The sequence below is a fragment of the Motacilla alba genome, chromosome 2, assembly GCF_015832195.1.
Source record: "Motacilla alba alba isolate MOTALB_02 chromosome 2, Motacilla_alba_V1.0_pri, whole genome shotgun sequence".
NCBI lineage: Eukaryota > Metazoa > Chordata > Aves > Passeriformes > Motacillidae > Motacilla > Motacilla alba.
The window spans coordinates 29,107,400-29,124,035 of record NC_052017.1 but is presented as its reverse complement, the minus strand read 5'-3'; the positions used below and the strand labels follow the sequence as shown (position 1 = coordinate 29,124,035).

At 39.3% G+C, this 16,636-nt stretch overlaps 1 protein-coding gene across 1 annotated transcript in view; it reads right to left on the bottom strand.

Annotated features, from left to right (window-relative positions):
• The window catches only part of BZW2 (basic leucine zipper and W2 domains 2), a 55,272-nt gene that overhangs the window by 23,905 nt on the left and 14,731 nt on the right, over positions 1-16,636 (bottom strand). The window contains exons 2-5 of the mRNA XM_038122641.1: positions 11,019-11,083; positions 4,701-4,877; positions 3,513-3,616; positions 329-394 (exon numbers count right to left, since the gene is read on the bottom strand). Coding sequence (XP_037978569.1) covers positions 329-394; positions 3,513-3,616; positions 4,701-4,877; positions 11,019-11,076 — 405 coding nt within the window. The 5' untranslated portion in view covers positions 11,077-11,083. The remainder of the gene's footprint in view (positions 1-328; positions 395-3,512; positions 3,617-4,700; positions 4,878-11,018; positions 11,084-16,636) is intronic.

Sequence of the window (16,636 nt, the reverse complement as noted above, 5' to 3'; positions counted from 1 at the left end):
CTATTTGCAGGACAGTAACACCACTTCTCATTAAGAGGTATACCCCGAAGTGTATCAAACTTTTGCAAAAGAAAATCTGGAATAAGAAAGTGAGTTTGGTCACAGCAACCAAAGGAATCATTAATTCACAAATATGCTACATCAAGTGCTTCCTGCAGTATTCCCAGAGAGCTGAATTTGCAGAGTAAAGCTACCTCCTGTAGATTCCATCCTCTTTTCTAGTAGAGCTAAATAAAACACCTAGCAGCATCACATTTGTACATATACCATTATATTAGAAATATAGTAAAAATATTATCCTTCCAGTAAAGACTGCCATCAACATTACCTTTTTGATTTCATCTTCAAATGCTTTCTCCAGATATTTGTATCTCCTGATAAGTTTATTGAAGACCTAGAAATAAACACAGATTAACTTAAAGAGTGTAACAATTACAGCCATCTTTCTTTACAAAAAAAAGTGAAGGGAAATAAGCAGTTTGCAGAATGATATTTCTCTAGTGTTGTCCGCCACATGGAGAGCACAAAACATCCTTCTCTCAATTTTGTGATTCTTGCTTCATAGAGCAATGCTTCAATGGGAGACTTTATTGCAGTTTGAATCTTTTAATATTTTTCAAAATTTTTTTTCCTTCTCTACTTTTCACCCTTATCCACAGATAAAAGCAAGGGAGAGGAGGAGGAGTAGAAGGGTAACTGCACCCTTCCCCCAGTAATGCAGCCCTGGGGAAGCTCTCAGCTGTAGGCTGATGGAGTAAGGATGCTGGGCATCTTCAATAGATTTGGCAATATCGTGCCAAATCAACTACATAAATGTTTACAACAAAACACACTGCTGTCAGAGCAAAAGGAAGAACATTGCCAAAACTTCTAAAACAATGATATTATTGGAACCACTTGTTCTCCAGTTTTGACCATTTGTTTCCCATCATGCGACCACAGATTATGAAACCAGAAGCAGCATAGGTGCAGAGTTCATTCAAGGTGAAGAAGGAAGAGATAAGAAATTAAATAAACAAATCATCACTTGCAGTGCTGTACGAAGGCACAAAGCATATGACTCACTGTCACAGGTAAAAAGGTTTATGTGGGGAACAAATGACATTTTTGCCACACTGGATGGGGGAGGAAGGAAAATTAGGTTTAGAAAGCTTCAATTCACTTTCCATAATATAAAACACATTCAAACATCCTAACTGGTAGTATTTTGGCTCAGAAAAAGTGGAAAATCCAGTGTGGCCATGCTGAGAAGTAGAGACACACAGAATCCTAATAAAATAAGATAAAGATGAAAAAGTAAGATTCTTGTTAATATTTCCAAACAAAATTCTGCATATTTTTAAGTATCTGTAAATGACAGAAACATGACTTCATATGCAAATAACCTGCTAAAATATCAATACTAACTTCAGTCTTTTGACGTGAAGACTTTTCACTTTTAATTGTTTCCATAACTAAATCCACAAAAAACCAGCCACACTACTTGGAAGACAGTAAGAAATTACCTTCTAGGTATCTTCTAGATAAAAAAAAAAAATCTAAATACTATTTTCGACTAACTCCACATTTTGATAATACGGTAAGAGCTCTATTTTTCATTATGCACGAAAAAATGGCAAGGTCAATAAAAGGACACAACTCTTCAGGCATTAATTACAAAATGTTGATTTATTTTGGCGGCTTTTGTTCTGAAGTGCAGAGAATCCACTGAAAATTCCACTCCTTCAAATCCTGAGGTGAAGCCTTCCTTTCCATTTTTCAATATGCAATCTTTTACTTTGAATTTCTCCTTGGAGGACTGGCACTGCCAATTTTGGTTCAAAAGATCATTAAAATATTAAAATTCAAGAAGACAGAATCAATGCATTTACTGATAACAGAGATTTTCCTGAAGCAGAATACCCTGTTTTCAGGAGATGATAAAGCTGACACATAAGAAATATTGACTCCCTTTACAAAATAAGTATATTTCACTAATTTAGATTATTAAAGATGTTTTTTAAAGGAGCTTTCTGCTATTAAGCAAATACTTTTTACCAATGCAGATTTTGATCCCAGCTCTCTTTAAATCAACTATACACCTTTCCAGGAACTTATCACCCTAAACACCTTAGCAAGGACAGCAGCTTTAATGCTTTTAGTCACTGTCTCCAGCATTACAATAATAACCAGTGATTTAAAAAGATAAATACATATTTAATTAACAATAAGAGTTTTGACATATGGGAGTTGCAAAGGTATTGCATTTTTATTCAATCCTACTGGTATCCAGAACTGCATGGTGGCTTTGAACTTTCCACAGAATTCTTACTGTAATTTCTCATATAATTACTACCTTCCATTAAGGAGTTATGTAAAGTTAGTTTCTATTCAAGAATCTTTTAGGGTTCACTGGCTTTTTGTATTAATTTCACATAGGCCTATTTATGCAAGGCTTATTCCTGCAGGAAGAAATTATACATCACACATGTAGGAGAAATGAAAGCTCTTGGAATATATGCCCAACGCCTAACAAGTTATGCAACTAAAGGTTGGAGGCTTGAGCTTTATATTTTTTGTCATCCATGTACTTCATAGAATTGTATAGGTTGGAAAAAACCTTTAAGACCACAGAGTCAAACTGTTAACCCAGCAGTGCCAAGTGCCACTAAACCATGGCCCTAGGCTACCATGTCTACAGATCTCTCAAATATCTCTGAGACTGGTGACTCCACCATTTCCCTAGGCAGTCTACTACAATGTTTGACAACTCTTTCAGTGAATAAATTTTTTCTAATATCCATCTAAACCTCACCTGGCACAACTTGAGGGCATCTCCTCTCATCCTGTCATTTGTTACGTGGGAAAAGAAACCGACCCCCACCTGGCTACAGCCTCCTTTCAGGGAACTACAGAGAGTGTTAAGGTTTCCCCTGAGCCCCCTTTCCTCCAGGCTAAACACCCCAGCTCCCTCAGCTGCTCTTCACAGGGCTTGTGGTCCAGACCTTCTCCAGCTCCACTGCACTCTTCTGGACACTCTCCAGCACTTTAATGTCGTTCTTGTAGTGAGGGCCCCAAAACTGAACACAGGATTTGAGGTGTTGCCTCACCAGCGCTGAGTACCAGAGATTTACACTGCCCTGATCCTGCTGGCCACGCCATTGCTTATAAAAGCTGAATTTCTGATACAGTGCATGTGTTTCTCAAAATATGGTCATATAAATATTTCAGTCTGCACACAAGAAAAGGTCAACAAAATCAGTAAGGGTGGTGTCTAGAAACAGACTCAACCAATGCTAGACTGTGATAAGCAAGACTGCTTTTTGTAAAGAAAGCATTGCCAACTGTGATCAGATTATCTTAAACATCCTATTTTCTTACCTAAAATGTGTATGTTAGGGCAGATTAATGATTAACGGGATTTTCAATTGTCTGTAGCTAGCCTAGTCCAGCCGAGACAGTCTGCAGATGTTCCACTATAATCCCTTTTGACACATAAATGGAAAACAGTAATCAGCTATGCCTTTACTGACCTGAGCATAATTTCGGATGGCATCATGATCTTCATCTGCAAAAAATACACAGTGGCTGGTCATCTTGGTCTTGTCATTGTCGTCTATGCGTGTTCCTCCAGGAGCTGTAAGAAAGGAGGAAAAAAAAAGGCAAGGAATTATTTCTTACTTTAAAGAATGTAAGACTTAATAAGTCTAGTAAGTCTTATGTTAATATCACTGAGGCAAAAGGCCACAGTAACAGTTAGCAGAGGAGAGGGAGAAACAGAGACAGACCAAACTTCACTAACATGTGGTGGCACCTGACAGAAGGAACACCTGGCTGATATGCTGCACTGTAGAACACACAGTCCTCACCGGACTGAGTGATTCAGCTCAGGAATCTCAGCTGTTTTCAGAACACAGAGTGATCAAATAACTATGGGTTGGAGCACAACCCTTACACATTATTTTAATTCTTAATTTAAACACCACAATAATGTAAATCCTTCCCAAAGAGAAAAGTATTAGTACTGTGTTACCAATCTGAGTACTTGGAATATCCTGCTAACCCCTCTAATGCTTTCCAAGCTCATGTAAACATTCAAAACACTGGCTCATTTTGTTGAGAGCTTTTTTCCTAGGTATTTCCACTAGCTGCTGTTTCCTGCATTACCTCAAATCTTACAAAAACATCTTTTCTTCTTACATACCAAAGAGCAGGAAGCAGGAGTCAAGCAATGTGACCAGTAAAAGGAGATAACCTACTCAAAATAAAGAGGAAAGTGAAAAGTATGTTTCTACCAGAAGCTGCCACTGATACCTGGTAGAAAAGTCCCATGAACATCCACAAAGCACATCTCATCATCCTTCACTTCTCTGGGCTACCTTTTGTTGCACCATCTACAAAGTAAGATTTGCCGCAGCTCTTAACCTGGAGTGCACCTTTTTATGCTAATAAATCCTTCTGTTTCCCCTAGTTAGCATCTCTCATTCTCTTTGCTGTTGCAATTATATGCTGGTTTAGCTCAGACTGAAAGCTTCTCAGAGCAGTATCAAGAAATACCAAGGTATTACTGCATGACAAACAATAAACAGTGCTATGATATGAGATGCAAGCAGTGAAATAGTAATACAGGCTATAATTTCCACTGTAGAGGAAGATAGCATCTTAAAAGAAGTGAGCAAGGCTGATCATCAAAATTCTCTGTCAGATATTCTGCAGGTTACCTAACATGCTGCCAGCTACCAAAATATCAAAGAGTGTGTCAGCATAGCGGCGATAATCAAGTCGTGAGCCTGCTGCATCCAGAAATTTGGCTATAGCCTCCAGGTCATTTCCAGCTTCATTGAGGCCTTGGACAATTGTATCCCTGAAGACTGTGGGTTCAAATTTCTCCTTTTCATCTGAAACAGAGAGAAAGAAGGAGAAGGAGAGAGAGAGTGTCAGTTTTAACACTTGTTAAAATCCTGTATCAGTCAGCAATTGAAAGGACCATGGCACCTAAAATACTCTTCTCATTCTGGTCAACACACCAGAAGTTTGTTTGGTTTGTGGAATTATTTCTGGAAATTCTGTAGTATTTACCCCTGCTTCCCCTCTCCCCATCAACTCCCAACACCAAAACACACATAAACATATGGGAATATATAAATAGAGGAAAAGCAACTATTGTTTTCAAACTTCATACTCTTCTCTTATTCTGAGAGCAGAATAAAGGGAATATCAAGCTATAAGCACATAATCTCACTGTAACAACATTTCACTTTTCATCTTTTGCTATTTTTCTTTTAATAACTATGGTCGCATAACTAAAATGTTTTCAAAAAGTCTTCAGGAAAAACAGGAGATTGAGTTATTAATAAAACTAGTTTTTGAATAAACATTTAAGGCAACAAAATATAACTTAATATAAAGAATTTGTACTTTATATTCACAGACCTAAGCAACACTAGGAACACAGCACTCACACTGAGTTTTCCACAGCTGTCCCCTGTTGAATTCAATTAAGGCACAGCCTGACCCCCAGACAAAGTCCCTGTGTCAAGGTCATTAGCCACAAGAGAAACAACTGCAACCTCCAGATAACTCTTATGTAGATTTACCCATACCTCCTGCTGCCTTTTTGCCCACGCAGTGGCCACTTGAAGCTTCTTAAGAAAACCTACCCTGACTTTATATAAGGGCAAAAATGAAATGCCTGTTACTGTTAAAATAACTTTGAACTCCAGAAACAAAATTGCAAGCTGTTCTGTGCACTCATACCCAGGGTTGTTATCACCTGCTGACACAAACACTGATACAAGTTCTTGGAAAACTGGAAAATATCCAGAGGACCAATGCAGACATTTTTACTTACTAAGATAATTGAGGATTGGTTAAATTTCAGTCTAAACATATGCTAATACAGTCTGAAATATGCCAGCTGCAACTCCTGCAGTCTTTTTGTGAGAAGTTCTGGCCTTCATGCATCCTCTGGCTGCAGGCTTCTGTTCCCTGCTACTCATAGTGCAGCTATTCATCCCAGGCCTTAAGCAAGAGACCTTGCTTTTAACAGCCTCTCTTCCCTAATCTCTTCCTTCCTGCCACGTCCTTTCATGGCAATTGAATAACTACTTTACAGCCAATTCCTACTTTTGATAGCTTTTCTATTTCTCACATAAAAAAGTTCTCTCTCCTCTGGTGCATGTACCTGGGGAGCACTCATTCTAGTACCTTCAGTACCTCACTTGCACATTCTCCTCTACTTCCAAAGCATCCCCTTCTTCCACAGCAACTGTACCTGGAAGGCATAAAGCAATCCCTTCCACTCAGTGTTCCAGGCCACTGGGAAGCTCAGGGGATTAGTCCACTTTTCCTTTCAAGGAGCCTTGCAGCACACAGCCAGCTGCAGTTCAAGGGCCATCTCTCAAGCACTAAGCACTGGAAAACTGTAGTATCCCCTTATTTCCCAGAAATACCCTGGTATGCTGAGCTTTTAGTGACTTATTTGGTCTACCACCCACCTCCACATGGATTGCTTCCCCATCCCCCAAATCTGACCTCCTCAGACCAAAACTGAGACAACTCCATGGACACCCATACATGTGCTCAAGCAACCATCTGCTCCCAACTCTGGCTCCCCCTGAAATGATGCACACGAACACAGTGCCAACCTAGATTCTCCATCACCACACTCTCAGCACCCAATACACTGCTCAATAATGCCCCTCCTCTGAACAGCAAATGACTTCTTCCCAGGCTTTTACTTCACACCAGACCTTGGAGATGTTCAGGCCCTCAGCCATGTTATCTTGACTTTGGCTGTGATGAAACCCCGGAGTCTGTGTTTTGGGGAACCACCTCTCCTATCTGCAGGGCACAGCCATCAGGGACAAACCAGGAGGCTTGAGAGGAGAACTGAAGTACGTGCCTTTGCTCCAAGGAAAAAATGCCCACTGAGATGCATACTACTGGAATCCCATCCAAGCCACCAGACCTGTTACCAAACACTTAGCTGCAGCCCTCCTCCAACTTGAAGTACAAAAACCAACCCAAACCAAAGAACAAAGCAGCCAACCAACCAAGAAACAAACCAGTCGTTTACCGGAATAAGTACTTCAGTATGTGCACTTCAGGCAGTTTTACTTGCGCACAAGAAACACAGTTCCACCCATAAACAAGCATCTGAGTGCAATTATTCTCTTTTGGATTGCCAAATAAGTATGTATTATTTGAAGAGTAAAAAAAATTAAAAATGCTTGATGACACATCAACCAGCAAGAAGACAGACCTTTGTTTTAAGAGCTGAAAAAAAAATCCTGTTTTACTTTTTCAAATGTATTTTACCTAAAAATTCAAGATGTTCTAATGTAAATTAGAAGGTATTACATGCTTGGTATCATGGGTACACAGTGCTCAGTACAAACACAAATACCATGATTAATATTTCTTAGCTATTTAAAATAGATTCTTCCCCTGCCCCAGAAGTCTTCCTCTCATCTGTAGTACTCTATTATTTTCTTGTCTATCACAATCTAAAAATTTACACAGGAACAGGAGGTGAATTCATTGCATGAAAAACGATTTATAATTTTACTGAAACATTTTCCCACCAAGCTAATGTACTGAAGAGGAATATGCTGATGTATGACAAGAGGGTGAGTAAGAAGCCATCACCAACAAGTGGTGACAGTCAGTTGAGCTGTCAAGTGCACAATTACTAAACAAGCACAGCTCCAATCATGGGCAAGCAGAGGCAGGTGTAGCTTGCAGATGGGATGCACACAATATCCACTGCAGCAGTGCTATACACACACAGCTTTTCATTTTCAGCATGCTCCTAGATCCTTATTTCCTATCTTTTGCTTCTAAGAAAAGCACAAAGTACACTCATAGCCCTGTCCTTATTTAATTTTATTGCTTCAACAGAAGGCCCACAACTGTAATTCCGTGGAAGAAAAAAGATAACATGTAGTAAGAAGAGGGGCCAAACAAGGTAACATAAAGGTGCTAATACTGACTTTTTATTAGGTAATTTTCTTATACCCACACACATAGCTCCATAAACACAAGTAGTGGCCAGACACCAACTAGTGCTGACCCTCACTGAAAAAGGAATATTCAACAGGTACAGAGATTATACCAGCAACTGACCGAACTATTTTATTTGCCTGGATAGCTAGGGACTGTGTAATGCCTCCTTCCCTTAACAGCATAATTTTTCTTCATTCATACCTTTTTTAAGTGATTTGAATGTCTGCCACTATATATGCTGCACACAAGGCTTATTTCTTTCATTTGGTTAATCAATATAACTAGAAAGAGATTTACAAGCTCTTCCTCCATGGGTCTCTCTCAAAAATATTTTACACACTAAGCGTACTTTCAAACTTTAAATTGAAAAACATTGTATTATTCCTTTTTGCTCTCTCAAAGTTGTTCACAACCTGAGATTAGTTGCAGCTAGCTGACCAGAGCTCACATATGCAATTAGTTTTATTAGATGCCTCACTGCAGTGACACACCTTGCTGAGATGGCAGGGCTCCAGGGATCTGCAGAAGGGAAAAAGAAATATCCTGGGACACAAATGGGTAAAAACAAGCAGCTCACTGTCCCCAGCATGAGCATGTTTCAGACCTGCCTGCCTGTTACACGCCACAGTACAGTCTCCAAAAACTTAAATGTCATGGTCAAACCACAGCTACTGCACTCTGTCCTACCTGGGTGATATTTCAGGACTCCCTGATATACTGAAATTCAGCATAAAAAAACCTAATAATATCATCTAGTCTTAAGCCAAAGACCTAACAACCCGTGGCACTGCTGTGATTCAAAAGTATTTGAAAACCTAAGGCAATAAACATACTTGGAAGCCATTTATTTTCATCAAATACTGTGCCTCTAGAAAGAGCCAAGTATCTACAAATTTCTAAGCAGGCTATTAAAATATTAAGGCAACCAGGATGACACCACTTTTGAAAAAGAGATTTTATGCTTTAAGTACTAAAAGTGTTTGCGTGTTAAAATTTCTATATTAAAGCCATTTAATATCTACAGTCCCATTTAAGTAACCTCTCTCAAAAGAAGACACTCCAACCAACTTTTCAGTCTTTTCTTTCTTCCATGTAATCCGTGAGTTATCTAGGGCTACTTCCAATCACTGTAAACAGAAATCCAAGGGACAGGCACAGAACTGCAAATCAAATATCTTTACTTATTCTAATTACTGTTTGCATTAAATAGAAGCCTAAGACCAAATCTGTATATGACAGATTATGTCAAACTCAGTGAAAAACATAAGGTCAAAGTCTCTGTGAGAGAGAGAATATTTCTGAGAGAGAATAGAGAGAGAATTTATCTAAGACAAGTTTCTTAAATAACATATTTACCACAACTGACTGACCTAGACTGAAAAATGCATGGGATCAACCCAGCAGTGTGCATGCCTGAGTACTTTTACTGGCTGATCTGACAGATTTCTTTAGGGATTGCTAATTCCACTCTGGCTGCATCTATATGGTTGTGAGTTTATGCAGTGCATAGCTCCTACTGCATAATACTCTCGACCACACTGATAGAAAGTTAATCCCACTAATTACTGGAGCACCATGATATTTAATTACAAACAATACTGGTTTCTTTTTAAATTAGTTATCCTTACAATTATTGTACATACACCATAGAGAAGACATTTTGCATTTAAGAGACTGTACTAGTGAAACAAATTGAAGTAGTGCTGGATGCAAGGGAGGAAAGATGAGAGAAAGTTGGCACTGCTTTTTAACATGACTGAAACCAAAGTATTTTGCAATTCCTACCTAAGCTTCATGATCATCGTAGATCCCTAGACATTCATCATTTAGCTCTTCAGAGCTATGACAGAATTTGAAATTTTCTGAGAAAGGTTACCAACTCTTTTTTTTTCTCTCATCCACACGAAGGAAATGCTCATATTTACATTTTCTGTCACAAGACATTTAGATAAGCTTTTAAGACATGTTAGCTTTTGATCAGAAACAGGAAAATCAAGATGGAAAAAGTCTGTTTCATGACAGATAGGAACCCCACCTGTTTGCTGCAATAATCTACTATTATACCACCAAAAAATGTAATCCTTCTTTTCACAAACCAGACTTCTGGTTTTGTTTTTTTTGGTGGGGGAGCAGGAAGGGAATAAAATAATCAATTACAGGTACTTTGTCACTCTGCCTCAGACTGTTGGGCATTCATCCCAGCCACCTGAACTGCAACAAATAAATTCTGAGTATGGTACGAGCAAGCATGTCAGGATGACACCTGCTGCGCCAGAATACCTGGATGTTACAATCAGCACCACTCAGCTTTCCTTAAAAATGGATGCTCTACTGTACTTAACAAAGTGTTGGTCATATTTACAGAAAATTAGAATCACAACGAGTAAATCTGGACTCACGCAATTGTTTCATTTTAGCAATTAAAAAAAAGACTACGCTAACACAGGAGAAATAAATATTTGTGAAAGAGGAAGTTCCTGACCTCCTTCTGACCTGAAAGCAGGGCCAGTGAGATGATCTGACCATCTCATGGAGAAGGAAGGTGAGAAAATTCCTTTTTAGATATGACAGGTTCACTTACAGACATGGCATTGATTTGAGTCAAAAAAGTAAAAACTAAAATCAAACCAAAAAAAGCCCAGGTAATTTTTTTTACACAACCTTTAAATAAAAGCTCATATTTTGCTTTCTTAGTTGAAAAGGACATTTTAAGAAACACCCAAACCAAATATCTAACAAGTTTTTTTTCCTCATATGCAAATACATTATAAATTCATTTAGCATCTAATCTTTAACTGAAGCCTCCACAGGAGTTCATAGCTCATAAACTCAAATTTTAAATAAAGTCCTAGGGTATATAATGAAAATAATAGAATTCATAGAGCTTAGTTAAAAGTAACATCTTCAATCTTAACATGGCTGAAAAGAAGGGGAGAAAAATCCTTCAGCTGAACTTTCAACCATTCCAACTGCTCTGTTTCTTGTCATTTTAACAAAGAAGAAAATAAAGCAAAAAATGTAATGCAACCTACCCCTCTTCCTAGTTTTGAACCGCTGGCCTGTTAGCACCGGCTTCTGATTCTTATTCATAAAATTTCTGGAGAAAGAAAGAAAGGAAAAATATTTATATTCTACCATTTACAGCAACAGTTTAATCTAAAGGCAAAATAAAGACTCAGTGTAGCAAAATCCCAACATATGACAGGTAAAGAAAGTTCTTCAGATTTTCCAAGAGTAATTCACATTCTCTTTAAGATGAAGAGCACTACAATCCAAGGTTAACTTCAATGAGATGTGTTTCTCTTAAAACCTGGCTGTTGGCATCTCTGTAAAAAAACGTGAAGATTCAAAACCGACCAGGAAGGTGATGGAGTACCCCTTACTCCTGGGGCAGGGGCACACAACCATTGCCCATGCAGTTTCTGGGGATGCTGGGGGCACAGAAGCCACTAAGGCAGAGGACTGGGAACCATCCTGGTGAGGCTCGGCATGGCACAGGTCTCACCCTTTGGTCACCAGGCAGATACATGCCCAAGGTTACGCACTGTCCAACTCAAGACAAGAATTTGTGGTCTAACCATAAAGACAGTGCTTTACCCATCAAATTCTCATCAAACATTTCTTACAAGCATCACTGTATCTTAGCAACTTTCAGTTCTGAAAAGCATGTGGGTGTTGTAAAAATAATAGAAGATAAACAAATCCCTCGCCCCATCAACTTTGAGCATAAATACAGAGTTAAGGACCTACATGGCACATCACACAACAGTAAAAAATACTGGGCTTGTATTACTTCAGACCTTTATAGCAAATCTCAACACACAATGTCAAAAAAATTGGAAGTGATAATATATTAATGTCATTTTATCTAAAGAATACAAAACTATTTTTAAGCTTTGGATACAATCAGTTTCATCACACAAAACGCAGCTTGTGCAAAGAACAGCTAAACCAAGAGCTGCATGCAAACAGCAGCAATTAAAAGGAAGCTTTGCAGCACTAGGAATCACCACAGGTCATCACCCTGTCCTGCTCACAGCACCTGCCATGCCTGAGATTTAGAGGCCACCTAATTCACACTCTGCAGGCCATTAGGTCACTGTTATACGTAAGTTGCTTGTCCAAAATTAAGCCTTCTCATGCAAGACTTTGAGCATGTTCTTCTAACAGCTTTAGTTTTACAGAAATCTGTATCATTTGTATTTCTTCACTGCGGACTCTGCAGGTCTAGTTTAGAAGTACACAGATTTGCCAACATGCTTCCTACTATGCAGGTCTAGTTTAGAAGTACACAGATTTGCCAACATGCTTCCTACTACAAATGAAAAGAAACTCAAGCTTCATGGCTGAGAAAGAAGCCATCAATCACACATTACCATCCAAGTAGTGTTTTCTCTACCCCTGAAAGTTCATTTAACTCTCTTAACACTGCTCCAGCTATACAATGTATTCCCGTTCACCAGACTTCTAGTGGCAGCATCCCTAGCTGGCCACTTTTGCAACATTTCAAGTGTTTTACTTGGCAAACCACTTCCTTCTAGTCTAGGTTTGCCACTTATCCACAGTCAAAAACTCTGCATGCAGGCACATGAACTGGAAATAGCCAGTACAGTTCAGAGTCAAGGTTTGCTTCCTGTAAGTCACAAAACCACAAATACACAACAAGCAGTTCAACTGAGATTCACATTCACCACTGAGATTTAAAGCTGCGGTAGTAACAGACCAAGGAACATTTCATAACAACTGCAACACTCAACAGCCTTCTGGAAAAATGTTCTGCTCATCTGCAAAGACTTAAAACATGGCAAACCAGGCTATCATGGGATCTTTCAAAGTGCTCTAGGATCCAGGAGTGCCTTCACAGCAGAGCTCAAAAGGCTCTTTTCCCTGATGAGACAGCTCAGTGTTAGAGGAACAGGAGGTGCTTCATAAGTTAATCAGGCAGATAATCTAGCAGTCTACAGGGATAAGCAACAGCCCAGCCTCTAGCCAGTGACTGGCTAGATTTGACATACTTATCTGCTTTGTCTTCCTGACCTTCAGTTATTTGTAAAGAGAATGACCTGTAACATTCACCTAGGTATTTTTGACTTGTTCTTATGTTTTGCCTGGACACCTTACACCTTATTCTAAAAACGTTCATTTCAAGAGATGGCAAGAGGAGCTCAAGAGATTTGCAAAGAAAGTGTCAAGCGAGCCACACAGCAGGTAAGAACTCCAAGAATCCACTTTTCACAGTGAACTCCAAGAATCCACTTTTCACAGCTCTTCCAGAGCACAAACATGCTGTCAGGCTGGGGTCACAGTGCCCACTCCCTTAAACAACACACAAAAGCCTTCAACCCAGCATACTGGTACAGTTTCTATAAAAGACAGAAATGCATACACTAAATTTCTAACATCAGACTTCCTTCCTTGGATGCAGTGTATTTTTAAGCTGCAAAAACACTTGCATGCACCTGAAGCTTGACTATGGATTTTAACTGTTACCTGTGAACATAAAATATGTCCTTTAAGACCGCTGGGAAAAAGATTTCATAAAAAAAACCAGGTAAAGCAGGACTCCCAACTTGTGGCAGATTTAATGACTAGAAGTTCAGTGGAACAGGAGAGACTCCTGAATAGTTAATTACTAGGAACACAGGATATGCCTTCTTCTATATTTAGCTTTAAATGTACTGTGCTTTAATCTGCTCGAGTGGGGGTCTGGCTTTATAAGGCACTGCCTCAAGCAATGGCTCAGGATCCTTCATTAAGTAACAGCATCTTGAGACTGAACAAAACCAACCCAGTGATCTATGCAACAATCAAGAATGGCATCAGCTCCTGAAAATGAGATTTTAAAGTGCTGTTGCTACCATAACAGATGCCTAGATAATAGTTTAAAATTTACAAAAGTGAATGCAATGCAAAACCTTTTTTTGTAACCAATAAGAAACCAACCACAGCACAAAAGTGGTGGCTGAAGGTTGTAAATTCAGGGTGGAAGCATATAAACTTGCACAGCACATTTGATTGCATCAGAGACTGCAGCCTGCTTCCCAGGTGTCAGATAGCTGAAAAACCTTGAAATCATTTAAGACCTTGAACTATTACATATGTTCTCCATTTTGAAAGGTACAGCACCTGGGCACCTCAGAGCCAATGGCCAATTTTGAAATGGCAGCTGAAGAAGTCATAATGGTTTCAGTGGAGCAAGGATCTTAAGGATAGATGTGGGTAGGAAGGGAACAGCCTCCAAAAGAAAACCCAAATCACCAGCCAAACTTGTATCTTGCAGCACAACATCCTCCAGGATTCACATGAATTGTCAGCAGGAAAGCAAGCAAGAGATGTGGAAATGACAGCTCACTCCTTTCACAGACTCCACTCTTCAGCAGATGATGGGAGAGGCTCAGCAATAGAAGCTTTACTCTCAATTTACTGCTCAGTATTCAAGCAGATGTCAGATCAGTACAGAACCTGGTACTATGCTCCACAATGGGTTCATTTTCCATACAAACAAAAAAAAGTCTAAGCCTGCTAATTACTAACTTGCAGCTACAAAATTCATCAGAAAAATAAAAAAATGCATGACTTTCAAGTTTACCAAATTCCACTCCCACCCTTGTTAACAGGCTTGTATAAAAACAGATTCATACTTTAAAAATTCATAAACTGGTGAGCTGGCACATTCTCCTGAGACTGCTTGAAGTCCAGGAGCTAAGCTTTCTCTACAGTTGCTCCTCATTTTCATGCTAAAGACTGTGAACAGTTATAATAAAACTGAGGGACATATACAGCTGTAGATATGCAGACATATGACATAGCAGTTACTCTAATCAAGAAATCCTTCTCACACAATTACTAAAAATTTTACCAGTTTTAATTAATAAATCCATCATTAATTAATAAAATTAATTTATAAAACCTGAAACAGACGAAGTGAAAGTTTTTTCACCACTTCAGCAAGTATGAACTCACTTAATAAGTTAGAAAAACATAGTCTTTTATCCACACCACAGGGAAATTCTTATGATGATTAACTCCTGAATTATTTAAAGCCTTTGTAAGACTGAAGTTTCTACAATTTGTTCTCGGAAACATTTTGCTCAAATTGAAAAAAAAAAAAACAAAAACAAACTGAAAACCTTTATTCCAAGCAACACTATTTTTCTAAGCATCATTTTGCACTTCCTTTGACCAAAATATCAGAATCATCTGAGATTCTTCAAACATTAACATACTTGGATGAATCTGGGAACAGTTGCTTCACAGCAGCGAAACTTCACTGCCCTAGTTACAGAGAGAAGGGAATCAGTGCCAGACAGCATAAGAACAAGAACAATATTTTAATAAAAACTACCAGGATTTTATGGCTCTTTGTGTGCAGGGCACAAAATACAGCCCCCAGGGCAGGCAGTGACCCTCTGGGCAGCCCACTGGATTGGGGAGGCAAGGGGGGGCAAGTAGCACAGCTCCACAGGATGCTGCTGCTCTGTGGGGACTGGCGCCGATGGCATTTGAGTGACAAGGCAATGGAGAGAGCTGCCAGAACACACCGACACAGCACCACCAGCTTTCACAGGAGCAGATGCTTGGCAGGAGTTATTTCTGTCTCCTTCCCTTGCTCAGATATCATGTAAGACAGGGGCACTCATCACAAAGGCAAATAAAATAGAAGCATAGATGGGTAGAGTTGCTATGAAGGAAACATCCCAACCCACATATCAAAGGCAATCTTTTCTTTCCCACCAAAGAATATCCAGGACATTAAAAAGCTTTACTGGGTCTTTTTTATCCAGCAATGTTATTGGGTGTTTTCATTCTCTCACAGTTACAGTTCCAGGTTTGGGGTAAAGAGAGCTTTCCACCCCTTTCAGCAGCAAGCCAAGAAGTCACATTAAATGCAAATTACTGAACTTGAGCAGCATAGAGGAAAAGCTGCCCTTGCACTTTTGCCAGAGAGGAAACATGTCAGCAGGCAACCAGCAGCTGTCTCTGCTCTCTGAAAAGCAGCAGACAGCTAGATCATGAGCTAACAAAATCTGTAGGTGGAAAACTTATAAATCATTACCAGCAGAGAGGAACAGAGCAATGTAAGGGGACAAGAAGACAGAGCAGATGCAATCCAGACACAGGTTCCCAACAAATCCTCATCAGGCTTCCTGCTTTCCACTGGGACACTGTGCCTTTTGTTCCTAAAACACTGGGACTTTTTTAAAGAAGTGACTAATAAGCAGGAGGTCCATAAATTCAACCATGGCACAAATCACCAGGAAGTGCAGCACCAGCAACCAGGTTTATCTTGCAGACTTGCCACAAAGGCACCAGCACAGCTGCCATGTTTATGAAACCTTTAACCCAAAGGTGCTGTTCATTAAGAACAATAAAGCCAGAGCCAGGCTCCTGATGCATTAAAATCCCTTCCCTGATTTTACAGCCTCAACAGCAACATGCAGGGACAAAACAGTAACATAAGAATCTGCAGGGTAAATACAATCAACATGGGGTTTTAATGTTTACATGAAATACGAATATCGCTGAACCACATGCCCTATCTTTCCCTTAAGAGCCTTCCAGAAACTCTCAAGGCACTTAAATATTTTAAAAATGTTTGTTTTTTAATCACAGAACAGTACTGGCCCACAGCAAAAAGGGTATCTACTTC